Source organism: Carcharodon carcharias, chromosome 6 (genome assembly GCF_017639515.1).
Source record: "Carcharodon carcharias isolate sCarCar2 chromosome 6, sCarCar2.pri, whole genome shotgun sequence".
NCBI lineage: Eukaryota > Metazoa > Chordata > Chondrichthyes > Lamniformes > Lamnidae > Carcharodon > Carcharodon carcharias.
This window is the reverse complement of record NC_054472.1, coordinates 46,554,380-46,572,195: the sequence shown is the minus strand read 5'-3', so window position 1 is coordinate 46,572,195 and position 17,816 is coordinate 46,554,380. Positions and strand designations below refer to the sequence as shown.

The 17,816-nt window shown below is 41.1% G+C and overlaps 1 protein-coding gene across 4 annotated transcripts in view; it reads left to right on the top strand.

The window, feature by feature from the left end:
- golga4 (golgin A4) overlaps nucleotides 1-17,816 on the top strand; it is a 223,169-nt gene that overhangs the window by 127,256 nt on the left and 78,097 nt on the right. For all 4 annotated transcript variants that reach the window (XM_041189612.1, XM_041189611.1, XM_041189610.1 and 1 more), the window contains 2 exons: nucleotides 3,684-3,812; nucleotides 10,710-10,865. In XM_041189612.1, the coding sequence (XP_041045546.1) occupies nucleotides 3,684-3,812; nucleotides 10,710-10,865 (285 nt within the window). The remainder of the gene's footprint in view (nucleotides 1-3,683; nucleotides 3,813-10,709; nucleotides 10,866-17,816) is intronic.

Here is a 17,816-nt window from a genome sequence, read left to right as displayed (position 1 = left end):
ATCAAGGAGCCCCAGCAAAACTAGAGTCGATGTCAACTGGGGGTGGTGGGGTGAACTCTGCTGGTTGGAGTCATACCTAGCACAAAGGAAGATGGTTGTGGTTGTTGGAAGTCAATCATCTCAGTTCCAGGACATCATTGCAGACGGTCCTCAGGATAGTATCCTAGGCCCAACTCTCTTCAGCTGCTTCATCAATGACCTTCCTTCCATTATAAGGTCAGAAGTGAGGATGTTCCCTGATGATTGCACAATGTTCAACACCATTCACAACTCCTCAGATACTGAAACAGTCCATATCCAAGTGTAGCAAGACCTGGACAATATCCAGGCTTGGACTGGCAAGTGACAAGTAACATTCATGCCATACAAGTGCCAGGTAATGACCACCTCCAAAAAGAGAGAATCTAACCATCATCCCTTGACATTAAATGGCATTACCATTGCTGAATACCCCACTATCAACACCTTGGGGGTTACTATTGACCATAAATTGAACTGTACTAGCCACATAAATACTGTAGCTACAAGAGCAGGTCAGAGGCTAGGAATCTTGCAGTGAGTAACTCATCACTTGACTCCCTAAGGCCTGCCCATCATCTACAAGAATCAAATCAGGAGTGAGATGGAACAATCTCCACTTGCCTGGATGAGTGCAGCTTCAACAACAACCAAGAAGCTTGATACCAAAGCAGCCCATTTGATTGGCACTTCTTTCACAAACATTCACCCCCATACCATCTACAAGATGCACTGTAGAAACTCAGCAAGGCTCCTTAGGCAGGACCTTCCAAGCCCACGACCATCTAGAAGGACAGGGGCAGCAGATACATGGGAACATGACCACGTGGAAGTTCCCCTCCAAGCTGCCTAACATCCTAACTTTGAATTATATCGTCATTCCTTCACTGTTGCTGAGTCAAAATCCTGTAACTCCCTCCCTACCAGCAGTGTGGGTGTACCTACACCACATGGACTGCAGTAGTTCAAGAAGGCAGCTTATCACCACCTTCTCAAGGGCATTTAAGGATGGGCAATAAATGCTGGCCTAGCCAGCGACACGCACATCCTGTAAATGAATTAAATAAATCAATGAATCCATATTGACTCTGCCCAATTTTACCATTCTTTTCTAAATGCCCAGTCATCATATTCTTTATAATAGATTCTAACATTTTCCCGACTACTGACGTCAAACAAAATAGGTCTGCAGTTCTCGATTCCCCCTCTTCCTCCCTTCTTATGTTACGGAGTTACATTTATTACTTTCCAGTTCGCAGGAACCTTTTGAGAATCTATTGAATTTTGAAAGATAACCGCCAATGCATCCACTATCTCTCTAGCCACTTCCTTCAACGCTGGTTTGAAGCTCATCTGGTTCTGGGATTTATCAACCTTCAATCCAAACCTTTCAAGTGCTACCTCTTTACTAATACTAATTTCTTTTAGTTCCTTTGTTTCACAAGTCCTTTGGTTGCCTGATATATTTGGGAGATTTTCTGTGTCTTCTTCCCTGATGATACATGCAAAGTAACTGTTTAGTTTCTCTACCATTTCCCTGTTCTCCACTATAAATTCTCCTGTTCCACCTGTAATGGTCCAACATTTGTTCATGCTAGTATTTTCCTTTTCACATACCTATAGAAGCTTTTACAGTCTGCCTTTATGTACCTCACTGGTTTGCATTCATACTCTCTTTTCCCTTTCTTAATCAGTTTCTTGGCCCTCATTTGCTGGGTTCTGAATTGCGCCCAATCCTCAGGCTTACCACATTTTCTGACAACCTTATAAGCCACTTCCTTTGATCTAATGTAATATTTATCTTATTTCATTGACCACAATTGATTTACCTTTTCCTTTCTGTGTTTGTGCCTTAGAGGAATATATACTTGTTGCAGACAGTGTAGTATTTCTTTAAATACTAGCCATTGCTTATCGGCCATCAAATCTTTGTGTATTTTCCCAAACCACCATAGCCAACTTGCCCTTCATTATTTCTTTTCTTCAGATTTAAGACCCTTGTTTCAGAATGAACTATTTCGAATTCAAACTTAATGCAAGATTCTATCATATTTTGGTCACTATTTCCCAAAGGCTTCTTTAGAGCAAGGTTATTAATTGACCCTTTCGCATTACACAACACTAAATCCAAAATAGATCTCTAGTCGGCTCCAGAAACCCATCTTGTACACACTCCAGAAATTCCTCCTCCAGACCATTAGTGCTGATTTGGTTAACCCAGCCTGTGTAAATTGAAGTCGTCCATTATTACTGTATTACCCACTTTACCTGCATCTCTAATTTCCCGATTTATATCGTGCCCAACATTAGCACTACAGTTTGGTGGCCAATAAACAACTTCAATGTTTGCTGTTTCTTAGCTCCACCCAAATTGATTCTACATCTTGATCCTTCAATCTAAGATTTTCTCTTACCAATGTACTGATCTCATCCCATCGTAAGGGTGCTTCCCCACCTCCTTTTCGTTTTTACCTGTCCTCCTCAATGCTGAATATCCTTGGATATTCAGTTCCCAATTTTGGTCACCCTGTAGCCACGTCTCCATAATGGCGATTTAAATCATATGCATTTACCTCAATTTGTGCATTCAAACCATCAACCTTTTTACCAATGCTACGTGTTTTCAGGTAGAGTGCTTTTAATTCTGCTAGATTGATTCCTGGCTGAGATGGTTGACGTATGATGAGAGGCTGAGTAAATGGGGCCTATACTCTCTGGAGCTTAGAAGAATGAGAAGTGGTTGCACTGAAACATTCAAGGTTAGGAAAGGGCCTGATGCGGTAGATACGAGGCGTTATTTCCCCTGGCTGGGGAATAGAGAACAAGGGGGTACAATTTCAAGATGGGGGTCAAGATCATTTAGGCCTGAGATGAGGAAAAATTTCTTCACTCAAAGGTTTGTGACTTTTTGGAATTCTGTACACCAGAGGGTTTCAGATACTTCAGCATTGAATATATTTAAGGCTGAGAGAGCCAGATTTTTGGTCTCTTAGGGAATCTTGGGACATGGGAGTGGGCAGGAAAGATGATTTGAATCCCAAGATCAGCTATGATCATGTTGAATGGCGGAGCAGAACTGCCAGGCCATATTGCTGCCTTCTGGCCCTATTTCTTATGTTATGGCATGTTAATTGATTATAATTCAAAGGGATCTGATTCTATGCTATATTGATATATAATAGACTTCCTAGAAATAGTTATAAAACTGTGATTACAAGTAACTGGAGTATGTTACTACATCAAGATTAAAGCAAAAAACTGCGGATGCTGGAAATCCAAAACAAAAATAAAAATACCTGGAAAATCTCAGCAGGTCTGGCAGCATCTGCAGAAAGGAACACAGTTAACGTTTCGAGTCCAAATGACTCTTCAACAGAACTAAGTAAAAATAGAAGAGAACTATTTTACTTAGTTCTGTTGAAGAGTTAACTGCTTCCTCTCCGCAGATGTTGCCAGACCTGTTGAGTTTTCCAGGTATTTTTATTTTTGTTATGTTATAACATGGTAGGAGCAAAGGAGAACTGTTGCTCATAAAGATTTTGTTGTTTGCTGTTTGGTTTTCAAAACAATGCATCACTCCTATTAGTTTAATAGCTAATGTCCTCTTATGTTTTCATGTATTTTGAGGAAAATTAAGGTTATAAATTTGCTTCTTGCTTTACAAGTCCTCTGAAGATCATATTGGAGAATTGGAAAAAAATCACACGAATGCACTGATCTGCAAAGAAAAAGAATTTGAACAGCAATTGCAGGCTTCTCAGCAGGAGTTTCAGGAACAGTTAAAAAAGGCTCTGGTATGTATAATGTAACCGGAGTCATATGTTGCATGCTAAATAGATCAGTCAGTTCCTGTGTCATGCTAAATTCATATTATGGAACAAAACTGCATAGACTATGTCTTATTAGCACCCTTAATGAAGTCTTCTCACCTGGCCTCACTCAGACTGTTGTGGTGTTGTGGGTCTTAGAACCAGATGTCACTTTGGTCTGTCCCCTTACTCCTCTGGCACATTATCCTGCTTTGTGTATCATCTTTTGTTCCATCCCTTTCACCTCTCATTTAAGACCCTTGTTCTCCTTGGAGGACTTTTGGATTTCCTTTTATGTTAACGCCAATCTACTCTCATTTTTTTTCTCTGCCTTTCATTTCCTTTCTCACTTCTCTGCCGAACTTTCTATTTTCAACCTGGTTCGTACTTATGTTATCAACCTTACACCTGTCATGCACATCCCTTTCCTGCTTCATCACACTCTCTATCGCTTTCATCATACATAGAGCTATGGCTTTGGTTGCCCTACATTTTCCCTTTGTAGAAATGAATCTAGACTCTACCCAAATCAAATTCCCTTTGACAGAACAATGGGTTGCCTTTACAGTTTTGCATGCCATTCTTTGCTTTCAATTTTACTGGAACAGGTCCGTTCACACTCCATTGAAATTTCCCCTCAAATTTTTGTTGTAGATTTCTTCTCGTCCTTTTCCATAGCTAACTTAAACCTTATGATGCTTTGATTGCTGTTCCCTAAATGTTTCTCCACTGACACTTGATCTGCCTGACCCACCTCATTCTCCAGAACCAGATCCAATAATGCCTCCTTCCTTGTTCGACTGGAAGGAAGTTCTCTGGGAAACACTTAAGGTACTCTTACCCCTCCCTGCCCTTTATGTTATTACAACCCTAGTCTATATTAAGACAATTCAAAACTCCCATTGTTTTTACTCTACAGTTTTTTTCATGCCACTGTAATTTCCTTGCAAATTTACTCTATATCTTATTCGTTGGTGACCTGTAGCATTCACAGAGTAGTGTAAAAGCACCTCATTGTTTCTTACCTCCAACCTAATAGATTCTGTCCTTGACCCTCCAGGTCATCCCCTCTCTCCAGCGCTCTAATATTTTGCTTAATCAATGCTCCTTTCCTTTTTGATCTTTCCTGAACACCTTGTATTTGGTAATATTTAGTAGCCTGTCCAGCCATTTTTTGAGGCAGGTCTCTATTATTGCCATAACATCATACAAATTATGAGCAGGAGTAGGCAAATTGGCCCCTCAAGCCTTCTCTGCCATTCAATAAGATCATGGCTGATCTGATTGTGGCTTCAACTCCACATTCCGCCTACCCCCGATAACCTTTAACTATCTTGTCAGTCGAGAATCCAGCGACCTCTGCCTAAAAAATATTAATTAACCCTGCATCCACCGCTCTCTGGGGAAGAGTTCCAAAGATTTACAACCCTCAAAGAAAAGATTTCTCTTCATCTCCATCTTAAATGGGTGATCCCTTATTTTTAATCTGTGTCCCTCGGTTCTAGTCTCTCGCACAAGGGAGCATCCATTGTGCCAAGTCCCCTCAGGATCTTATGTCCCAATAAGATCACCTCTCAATCTTTTAAACTCCAATGGATACAGGCCCAACCTGTCTAACCTTTCATCATAAGGTGACATCCCCATCCCAGTTATCAGTCGACTGAACCTCCTCTGAACTGCTTCTAATGTATTTATATCCTTTCTTAAATAAGGAGACCAAAACTGTACACAGTGGTCTCACCAACACCGTGAACAACTGTAGCAAAACACCCCAATTTTTATATTCCATTCCCCTTGCAATAAATTACAACATTCCATTTGCCTTCCTCATCACTTGCACACCTGCATACTAACTTTTCCTGATTCATGTACTGGGATACTCAGATCCTTCTGTACATCAGAGTTCTGCAATCTCTCTCCATTTAAATAATATGCTGCTTTTCTATTCTTCCTGCCAGAGTGGACAAGTTCACATTTTCCCACATTATACTTCATTTGCCAAATTTTTGCCCGCTCACTTAACCTATCTATGTCCCTTTGCATACTCCTTATGTCCTCTTCACAACCTACCTTTCTACCTATCTTTGTGTCATCAAATTTAACAACCATGCCTTCAGCTCCTTTATCTAAGTCATTGATATAAATTGTAAACCGTTAAAGCCCCAGCACTTATCCCTGTGGCACTCCACTTGTCGCATCTTGCCAACCCAAAAAAGACCCATTTACCCCTCCTCCCTCCTTCCTTTCAGCTAACCAATCCTCTATCCATGCAAACATGTTGTCCTCCACACCATGAACTCTTATTTTGATTTTTGATGTGACACCTTGTCAAATGTCTTCTGGAAATCTTAAGTACAGCACATCCACAGGTTCCCTTTTATCTACATTGCTTGTTGCTTCCTCAAAGAACTCCAATAAATTAGTCAAACATGATTTCCCTTTGACAAAACCATATTGACTCTGCTTGATTGCTTTAAGGTTCTCTAAGTGCCCCATTATAACCTCCTTAATCATAGATTCTAGCAATTGCCCTACTACAGATGTTAAGCTAACTGGCCTGTAGTTTTCTGCTTTCTGTTTCCTTCCTTAAATTGAGGAGCAGCATCTGCTATTTTCCAATCTGAAGGAATTTTGGAAAAATAAAACCAATGCATCTGCTGTCTCAGCAGCCACTTCTTTTAAGACCAGAGGATGAAGTCCATTCAGACCTGGGGACTTGTCAGCTTTCAGTTCTAATAATTTTCTCAATACCCTTTCCCTGGTGATTGTGATTGTTTTAAGTTCCTCCTTCCCTTTGACTTCCTGATTCACAATTATTTCTGGGAGTTATTTGTATCCTCTACAGTGAAGACATGCAAAATATCTGTTGAATTCTTTTGCTATTTCCTTATTTTCCATTATTAATTCCCCATTCTCACTCTCTCGAGGACCAAAGCTCACTTTACTTACTCTTTTCCTTTTTAAATACCTGTAGAAACCCTTACTATTCATTTATATATTTCTAGCTAGCTTTCTTTCATACATTAATTTCTGTCTCCTTATTAATCTTGTTGTCAGTCTTTGCTGTTCTTTTTATACTGTCCAGTCTTCTGACGTGCCACTCATCGTTGTGGAATAATGTACTTTTTCTTTCAATTTGATACTATCTTTAACTTTTTTAGTTAGGCATGGTCTTTCTCACTGGAATGTTTCCCTTCTGAGTATTGTGAAATGTCTCCTTAAATGTCTACCATTGCATCTCTACTGAACAATCCCTTACTCTAATTTCCCAGCTGACTTTTTGAAAGCTCTGTCTTCATGCCCTCATAATTGTTAAGTTTAAAACATTCCTCTCTCCCTCAAATTGATTGTGAAATTCAATCACATTCTCATCGCTGTTACCTCGGGCATCGTTACTATGAGGTCATTAGTTAATCCTGTCTCATTGCACATTACCAGATCTAGTCGAGCCTGCTCTCTGGTTGGTGCTAAAACATGCTGCTCCAATAAACTGTCCCAAAAACATTCTATGAAGTCGTCATCCAGGCTACCTTTGCCAAGCTGATTTGTCCAATCTATTTGTGGATTAAAATCATCATGGTTATCTCCGTAACTTTCTCACAAGCCCCTATTATTTCTTCCTGTATAACCTGTCCTACAGTGTGGTTACTGTTAGGAGGCCTATAAACCACTCCCACAAGTGAGTTCTTGGCTTTACTATTTCTCATCTCTCCCTAATGGTTTCTACATTTTGATCTCCGGAACTAAGGTAGTCTCTGTTGTATCAATGTCATCCTTAATTAAAAGAGCTACTTCTCCACCTTTTCCTAACTTGCTATCCTTCCTCAATGTCATGTACCATTGAATAATCAGAACCCAGTCTTTGTTATCCTGCAGCTATGTCTCCGTAATGCTATCAGATCATACTTATTAATTTCTAATTGTGCTGTCAATGCATCTGTTTTGTTACGAATGCTACGTGCATTCAGATACAGAGCCGTTTGTTATGTCTTTTTACTTTCTTTGTAACCTTTCGCCTTATCCGTTGGTGAACTCTTATGTTTGTACACTCTGTCCCTTCCTGCCACACTCTAATCGTCATTTCCCTTGCCCTTTTGCCTTGTCTTCTCTATTCAATTTATCACAGCTTTTCAAACTTGATCCCTTGCCCTCACTATTTCGTTTAAGGTCCCCTCTCCTGCCCTAGTTATAGGACTCACCAGAACACTCAACTGAGCACTGTTGAGGTGAAGACTGCCCCAGCGGTACAGTTCCCACTTTCCCCAGTACTGGTGCCAGTGCCTCCTGATTTGAAACCCATTTCTTTGAGCCACGCATTTAACTCTCTAATCTGATTTACCCCAGATCAATTTGCTCATGGCTCAAGTAGTAATTTAGAGATTATTACCTTTAAAGTTTCTGCTTTTTTATTTAGCCCCTAGTTCCTATTAGTCCCTCAGCAGAACTTCTTTCCTGGTTCTCCCTGTGTCATTGTACCACAATCACTGGATCCTCCTACTCCCCCTCCAACTCAGAGCAGATGCCCCGAACCCTGGCACCGGGCAGGCAACATAGCTGCCTGGATTTCTCTTGGCTGCAGAGAACTGTCTGTCATCCTGATTATACTGTCCCCAATTACCACTACATTCCTATTGACTGCCCTGCTTGAATGGCTTCCTGTACCATGATGCCTTGGTCAGTTTGTTCATCCACTTTGCAGCCACAAGTTTCATCCACACAGGCTGCAAGAACCTTGATCCTGTTGGACAATTGCAAAGGCTGAGGCTTCTCCACTTCTAACTTTTGGGTCTCCATACCTATCTCACTTGCAGTCAAACCCTCCTGTTCGTAACCACTGACCAAATCAGAAGGGGTATGGCTGCCTCCTGATACAAAGTGTCCAGATAACATCCCCCCTCCCTGATGCATCGCAGTGTCTACCGCTTGGCCTTCAGCTCAGTGACCCTGAGCAGAAGCTCTTCTAGTCACAGGCACTTAACTTGAGATGTGTTTGGCCTGGATCACCTTGGTGTCCAGGTGTTCCCACATTCTGCAGTCATAACACATCACCTCACCTGCCATGCCATCTTTATTATGTGTTAATGAATTTATTCTTAATTAATTTATAATTATTAAATACTGCTACTTCCAGTACCTTTACTACTGTGAGTAAACTTAGTACAACTAATAAAACCTTCAATTAGTAATAAATTACATAAGTTTTAAAGATAAACGAACAAAATATTCACCAAGCAATTATTTAACTGTTTTCCTGTGATGCCACACTTTCTCTCAGAATGTGGACACTCTGCTCTAGAGCCACGGGCTGAACTGGATTGGATAGTTCGCCTTGATGCTGTTGACTGCCTCTGGGTTCTCTTTTCACCCACTGTCATACAGTCATGCGGCTTTATATGCCTGCAGCTCCTTATTTACCACGCATTGATAGAAAGTAATAGACAATAGAAGCATGATACTCAACCAAAATAAAACCTTTTTCAGTCAATTAGAATTTACAGTTTAGGTTAGGATGTATTTCTTGCATCAGCAAGACTTTTTGGATGAAATCTTCTTGCTGACTATAATGATGCAGCCTTGTATTTATGTAGTGCAAATCTCAAGTGAAGCACTGAGATTGTTTCGCTGGAGAGCCAAAGGGGAGAATTTGCAAAGCCTTAAACTACTCTTAAACTTCTGAATCAGAATTACTAACCATCTGTGATTACAAGATGCAAGGTATTGCATGGAATGTTCATGTACAAATTTTTTTTGGTTTCAATGACAGTTCATAATTTGACTGTACAATTTAATTGACTGATCACAAAATCAGGCTAACTGAGGCACTCTTAGCCAACCTGTACTCAAGTTGTCATTGCACAGTCGTAATGCTTCCACTGGTGCTGATCACTGCATACAGTTCCCAACAAGAGCACCTAGTAACAATTAGCAGTATATGTTCAATAGGATTTGAGTATTTTTTACAATCTCCTTTTGCCTGGATGAGCGCAGCTCCAACAACACTGAAGAATCTTGACATCATCCAGGACAAAGCAGCCCACTTGATTGGCACCCCGTCCACAAACATTCACTCCCTCTACCACTGGTGCACAGTGGCAGCCGTGTGTACCATGTACAAGATGCACTCCAGCAACCCACCAAGGTCCTTTGACAGCACCTTCCAAACCCATAACCACTACCATATAGAGGGACAAGGGCAGCAGATACATGGGAGCACGCAACCTGGAAGTTCCCCTCCAAGCCACTCACTATACTGACTTGGAAATATATCGCCATTCTTTCAAGGCCGCTGGGTCAAAATGCTGGAACTCCCTCCCTAATAGCACTCTGGGTGAACCTACATGGACTGCAGCAGTTCACCAACGCTTTCTCAAGAGCAATTAGGGATGGATAACAAATGCTGGCCTATCCTGTGATGCCCACATCCCATGAATGAATTTTAAAAATCTTAAATATATACAATTCTCTATTACCTAAAGCTCTTCTCAGACTTTTTTTTAACACATTATTATATATATGTCCTGGAAGCCTAGGACAAATGCAAACCAGCAGAGGCAATTTTGGAAAGGTTTCCCCAGCTTTCTGGCTTTGTTTCAGCAAGACAACAATTATTTGCACATCCCTCCCCAGTCCCTCACTCCCAGGGACCCTTCTGGATAGAAAGCAACATATCATTTGCTCAGCTCAAGGAAGCTCTTATTGCGTGATGACTGACGTGTTATGGACTTTTCTTGAAAGGTTCATTTGATTTACGATAATTGTCTGAATTAAGTAAACAATTTAAAAAATCAAAAGTATGCACAGACCAACAATTTTCAAACACTAATTTTCATGGGGGAGTGGTATGTGCTGACTTGCTCATATGGTGTAAACTAATTTTGACAGGATCAACGTCATGCTGAGTACCAGGAACAGCAGCAGGAGAAAGAACAGCAAACCGTGTTGGCATTAGAAGAACAGGAATTGCAAAGACAGGCAGTTCAGGCACAGGCAGCTACACAAATCCAGGAATTGCAAGCAGAATTGGAAACCTTCAAAACGGTAAGCCAAGTATCCAGCTTTAACTGGATTTCTTACAAAAAAATTGAACTGTCAACGATCAGTGAACGCACTTCCAAATCTTGTTTCATATTTGAAAGGCTCTATAATTTATTGAAATAAGAGGTTTTAGGTAGTGAGAAACAGTTACTTGTATCTCAAGCAAGTTTGTAGTGATAAATAAGTGCAATATAGAGACATGTATGAGAGGAACTCTCCTGCTGACTACCACCTACTGTTTTTATTCAGCTGCTGAATCAGTACTCCCATGTTGAACACCATTTTGAAAAGCAGTGAGGGTAGCAAGTGCACAGAATGTACCTTTGGTGGGGAACTTTAATGATTATCACCAAAATTGGCTCAGTAGCACCACTACTGGTTGAGTCCTGAAGATCATGTCTGCCAGTCTGGGACTGTGGCAGAGGGTGAGGGAACGAACATGAGAGAAAACCAATTTAACATCATCCTCAACAATTTGTATTAAATCATGTGATAGAATATATATGTGGGATTCTCTACAAATACTGTGAAAAACGCCTGTTTGGAACTCTGATTAGTAAAACCGACTTTCTAGGTTATGCCATTTGTAGAAGATTCATGAAGCTTGTACAGAAATATTCAAAATAAATGTACCTCAAAGGAGAAGGTGACAAATTCTTCAATCTGCCCTCCAATCTCAACAGTTTTGCGGTAGCTGTATCTATCATTGTCTCAGTCTAACAATACTACTGACAATTTGGAAAGGATTAGTTGGGTTTCCTTTGATTATGCAGATGAATACAGGGCATTTCAATTAAGAAAACACATACAGGATAATGGTGGGCAGAAATCAATCCACTGAATAACATTCAATGAATTTTCTACCTCAGCAATCATAAATATGAAAAATATACCTATCCCAGATTTCATTTTCTTCCATGATTCATGATTATTTGTTTTCAAATAAGTCACGCCATAGCTAGATGTGGCAGGAGGGAAAGAGTTCCAATTTGTTAATATCACATGCATAGGATAATGACTGTGCAATGCAAACTTGTTCCTTCATTTGCCCAGTTCTCCCTAGAAGATTTATCCATTCTGATGATGGACTACTAACCCGTCCTCAAATTTATCAGTAAACATCCATACAACTGGTTGGTAACGCCTTAAACACAAAAGTTTCTCATTAATGCATTCTCCACCACCCTAAGCCCCCACTTCCCAACCGAATTTCCACAAATTCATCCCTCTGTTTAAAACCACTAGAACTGGGTTTAGACCTGGGGTAGGAACAGGAGAGGGAACATCTAACCTAAGAACAATCTTCGATAAACATCTAGAAGTAAACAAGAACATATATATACTTCATAAACTATGAAAAAGCGTTTGATCATGATTATCACCAAAAGCTAATAGACATGTTGCCTGAAATGTGACATTGACAGTAAAGATAGACAGAGCCTACATTGGGATCAGATAGCAAGCATCAGACTAGAAGATCGACTATGTGACATGTTTTAGCTGGAGGGGAATACGACATGGCTGTGTTCTAACACCAGAATTATTCAATCTCCAAGCAGAGCAAATATTCAGAGCCTTAGATTTACTTCCAGGGATAAAAATTGGAGGCAAGAATATAATAAACTTGGGTTGTGTTGACGACGCAGTGCTATTTGCAGAATCAAAAGAGGTCTTACAAAATATCGTGGACCAAATAAAATCTAGAATCTTACAATATGGATTGAGTATGAACATTAAAAAGATAAAACAATAGTAGTTAAAAGGAATACATTAAATGAGAGGGAATATTGAAGTGGATGGTGTCATACTGGAATATGTAGATAAGTTTATCTATTTAGAGCAAATGATAACAAGATAATAGATGCGATGCTGAAGTCAGAAGAAGGATAGAAATAGCCAGAAGTAAGTTCATGAAAGATGAAGTATATTAACCATAAGAAAACTCAAGTTTGTAACAAGGGAAAAACTCACAAGATTGTATGTTCTATTCATGTTCCTGCGTGCCTCAGAAACCTAGACAGTAAATAAAGATCTGTCAAAAAAAATAGAGGCCTTTGAAATGTGGGCACTAAGACACATGCTTAAAATTCCATATCTTAAGTCAAGTGAAGAGGTGCTTGAAATTGCAAGAGCAAAAAGAACTCTTTAAAAAAAGTGACATCGAGAAAAGGAAATGTCAGTATTTCGGCCATTTGATCAGAGTTGAAAAGCTACAAATCTCTGCTGGAGGACAAAGTGGAGGGCAGCAGAAAGAGGGATCAACCTGGGCAGAATTGGATGATGCACGCCACAAAGTGGTTGCAGACGAACTACAGTTGATGTGAGGATGACGCAAGCAGACAAGTGAAACATACCATGACATACCATGTTTTGAGTAGCTACAAGCAGAGAGAGGCAGTTTAAAACATATATTCTCTGCGCTTTTTTTGTGCTCAAGATGAGGTTCTTGTATAGTCTGGTGATTACAGTTGCAGTGTTGGAGTAATAACCAATTTTGTTAGCAGGAGGTCCACAACTAACATTCTGTAATTCCCTCCAGGAGCACTTCTGCATTTTTGTTTCCAAGAAGAATTAGATAAAGTGATGTACAGAACTAGAGTGAAGTTGAACAAACTTATCTGACGGCTCAGAAAAGTGCGAGAAAGGGTTAAATGAAATAACTTCAGCCTGTGCTTTCTCAAGAATAACAACTTGGAAGAACGAGAGAGGAGGTCGCTAGGGAGACTTATCAGTTATTTTCGTCAATTCAGTTAGAGTGTGTCTGCATAAGCTGAATTGACAGTAACTCCAAATACATGCACAATCTCTTCTATTTTCCAAGAACAGGACTATAGACTTCTGTCATGGTGTTCCAGCAAATTTCTTCTTCAGTAAGATTTTTTGGATACATGAAGGTGAAAAATTATAGAACTGTAGGGAAGGGGCAAAGAAGAATGACTAATTCATTGCTGTTACAGAGAACTAGCACAGGGACAATGGGCTGAGTGGCTTCCTGTGTTGTATCATTCTAATCTGTGATTCTACATCTTGAAGATGCATTTATCCATGACAGTATTAATAGAAGTGGCCACAGCAAAGTCCTTATAGAGATGAAGTCTGTCTTCACACTGAGGACACCCTGCTTCACGTTGTGTGTACTACCACTGTGATTAGTGCAATAGCATCAGAACAGAGCTGAAAACTGAGCATCCAGGAGGCACTGTAGGCTGTCAGCAACAGGAGAATTGTATTCTTCCACTATTTGCAACCCTGTGGTCCTGCATGTCCCAAACTTTGCCAGTACCATCAAGCCAGGTGACCAGCCCTATGAGGAGTATAGCAGAGCATGCCAGGGGCAGCACCAGGCAAACCCAGTAGCGGGTATCAATCTGTTGAAGCTACAGTGCAGAGTTGTATGCATGCTGAAGGGCGAATGCAGAATTCTACAAATAGGGCTAATTGAGTTTGCAACCAAAGAAGCAATTCAAAGCTCTGCAGTCCTGCCACATCCTGTTGCGAATGCCTGTGGACAATTAAAGAATAAATGGGAGGGGTGGCTGCATAAACAGCCCATCCTCAAAAATCACAGAACCCAGCATGCCATTATGGAACAAATGCTGAAGCATTTGTGACCATCTTCAGCTAGAAGTGCTGAGCAGGTGATGCATCTCGGGCACCTCCTGAGGTTCCCACCATCATAGGCATGTCTTCAGATGGTTTGATTCACTTTGTATGATATTGAGCAACTGCTTTTTTGAATTCACAAGGCTGGGGAAGCAGTTATAGTTCAATGTTGAGGTTAATCCATTAGCTGATACAGTGTGAATGGATGCGAGGCTACCAGGAATGGATCTCTCATGGCAGAAGTTCACTATATTGGCGATGGCCTGACTTGGATGGCCAGAGCCACAATTTGAGCTGTTCCTCATATTCCACTTGTGAAATAAATGTCCACATTTTCCCTGACTCGTCCTCAAATGGTTGAGGTTGTCCAGATTTTCTGTGCAAGTTTAAAGCCTGGGACTACACCATTTGGCTCAGTTACCAGATTGCAGTTGGTGATGTTTGCAATCAACCAGGAGGTATGCTATCGAAAGGTTGTCAGCTTGTAGGGTGTGGAGTTCATTCCAGTCGAGGCTCCAAGTTTTCAGATGAGTGCATGCGTCTGTCTTTCGGTCCTGTGTCAATGGGAGTGCTTTGTTAGCTGTCAACCAGTGGTGTTCTTTGAGTGGATGTTTTCCCTGCTGGCATCAAGAGATTAAGTATGTGCTAGCACAAGAAGCCACTAGAACTGGGAAGGGGACACAAGAAATAGGAGCAAGAGTAGACCACATGGCCTGTATGAATTCCTCAGGGCAGGGCAGTGTCTTCAGCTGCTTCATCAATGTCCTTCCCTCCATAAGGCCAGATTTGGGGGACATTTTGCTGGTGATTGCACAGTGTTCGATTCAAAACTCATCGGATAATGAATTATCCATGTTCACTGGACAACATCCAGGCTTGGGCTAATTAGTGGCAATTATTGGTCATGTCAGTCAAAGACCATGAAAAATAAGAGAGAATCTAACCACCACCACCACTCCTCCCCCCCCCATCGCTGGCCCTGCCCCTGACATTCGTTGGTATTATCATTGCTGAATCTCTGACCATCAATAACTTGGGGTGGTCAGCATTGATCAAAATTTAGATAAAAGCAAAATACTGTGGATGCTAAAAATCTGAAATAGAAACAGAAAATGCTGGAAAAACTCAGCAGGTCTAACGGCATCTGTGGAGAGAAATACAGAGTTAACGTTTCGAGTCAATATGACTCTAAAGCGCTAAAGAGATGTAAAATGTCATGAAATTTATACTGTTTAAGGGGGTTGGGGGTGGAGCAGGTGAAGCTGGATAGAAGGCCAGGTTGGGTGGAGGCAAAGTGGAGATGACAAAGATGTCATGAACAAAAGGAGAAAGGGGTGTACTTCTGTAAACTTAACCACTTCAATACAGTGGTTATAAGAGCAGGTCAGAAGCTGTGTATTCTGCTGCGACTGACTCACTCTTGACTACTCAAAACCATTATTGACAAGTCACAAGTCAGGAGTGTGATGGATCACACCACATTTGCCTGGATGAGTGCCAGTCCAACAACACTGAAGGAACTCAACTGCAGCTAGGAGAAAACAACCTGTTTGATTGACACCACATCCATCACCTTAAACACTGACTCAGTCCACCACCTGAGCAGAACATTGACTCACTCCACCACAGTACATAGTGGCAGAGTGCATGCCATCTACAAGATGCACTGTAGCAACTAGCCAATGCTCCTTCAACAGCACCATTCAAACCTGCAATCTTTATCACCTGGACAAACAAGAGCAGCAGAGACATGGGAAAATCACTTCCCCATCCAAACCACCCACCATCCTAACTGGGAAATAATTTGCCATTTCTCCAGTCAGTGGATAAAAATCTTGGACTCCCTCCCAACAGCACTGTGAGTGCACCAACACTACATCAATTGCAGCGGTTCAAAAATGTGGTTCAGCACTTTCCCCAGGGCTGTTAGGGGTGGACAGTGAATGCTCGCCTTACCAGTGACACCACATCTCATGCACAAATTGTTAAAAAAATTCCCTTTCACTTTCATCTGTACCTGTATTTAATTGTCTATGTGGGTTGCCCATCTTCCCTCCAATGTGCAATACTTTATTTGTTTGTTAAGAGCCAGCTGCATTGTTCTGCCAATATAGATTCTTTATCCAGCTCATTTTGCCAGACATCCTGGTTTGATAACATTTGATGGTAACCTCTTTCCACCTCCCCGACATCATCCCCCACCCGACCCATTGATGCACAGGGTTTAAAAAAACATGAGAAGAGATTGATTGCCCATTGCCCTTGACATCAAATGTGCATTTGACTGAATGTGGCATCAAGGAACCCTAGCAGAATTAATGTGAATGGGAATCAGGAGGAATATTCTTCACTGTTGACTTCACTGGAGTCAAATCCGGCACAAAGGAAGGTGGTTGTGGTTGTTGGAGGCTAATCATCTTAGCTTCAGGATAGCGCTGCAGGAGTTCCTCAGGGTAGTGTCATAGGCCTAACCATCTTCAGCTGAGTTATCAGTGACCTTCCCTCAACTATAAGGTCAGAGGTGGGGATGTTTGTTGATGATTGCACAGTGTTCGGTACCATCTGCGATGACTCAGATATTAAAACATCCTGGCCCGACATCTGGCAAGGTCTGGACAATATTCAGGCTTAGGCTGATAAGTGGATGTAACGATGACCATCTCCAACAAGGGATAATTTAACCATCTCCCCATGATATTCAGCAACATTTCTATCACTGAATCCCCCACCATCTCCATCCTGGGGTATAATGATTAACCAGAAACTTAATTGGACCAGCTATATAAAAACTGTGGCTATGGGAACAGGTCAAAGCTGGGAGTTCTGCAGTGAGTAACTCACCTCATGACTCTTCAGAGCCTGTCCACCAAGGCACAAAACAAGGCTGCGATGGATGAGTGCAGCTTCTTGATACATTCTTGGAATGTGAATGTCGCTAGCAAAGGCAACATATATTGCCCATTCCCAATTGCCCTTGAGTGGGTGGTGGAGAGCCATGTATGCCTGAGTAGACCAGTGACTTGGCCACTTCAGACAGTAGTTTAGAGTCAGCCACATTTGTGAGAGTCTGGAATCATATGTGTGCCACACTGTTTAAGGGTGGCAGATTTCTTCCCCTGAAGGCCATTAGTGAACCAGATGTAGTTTTAATGACAATCCAGTAGTTTCTTGATAATCATGAATGAGGTGAGTATTCTATTCCTGATTTATTAACTAAAAACACTTTAGAAACTCAACACTAACCAGGACAAAGCAGCTTACTTGATCTGGCACCCAGTCATCACCACCATTCACTTCCTTCACCACCACAGGGCAGCAGTGTACTATATACAAGATACACTGAAGCAATTC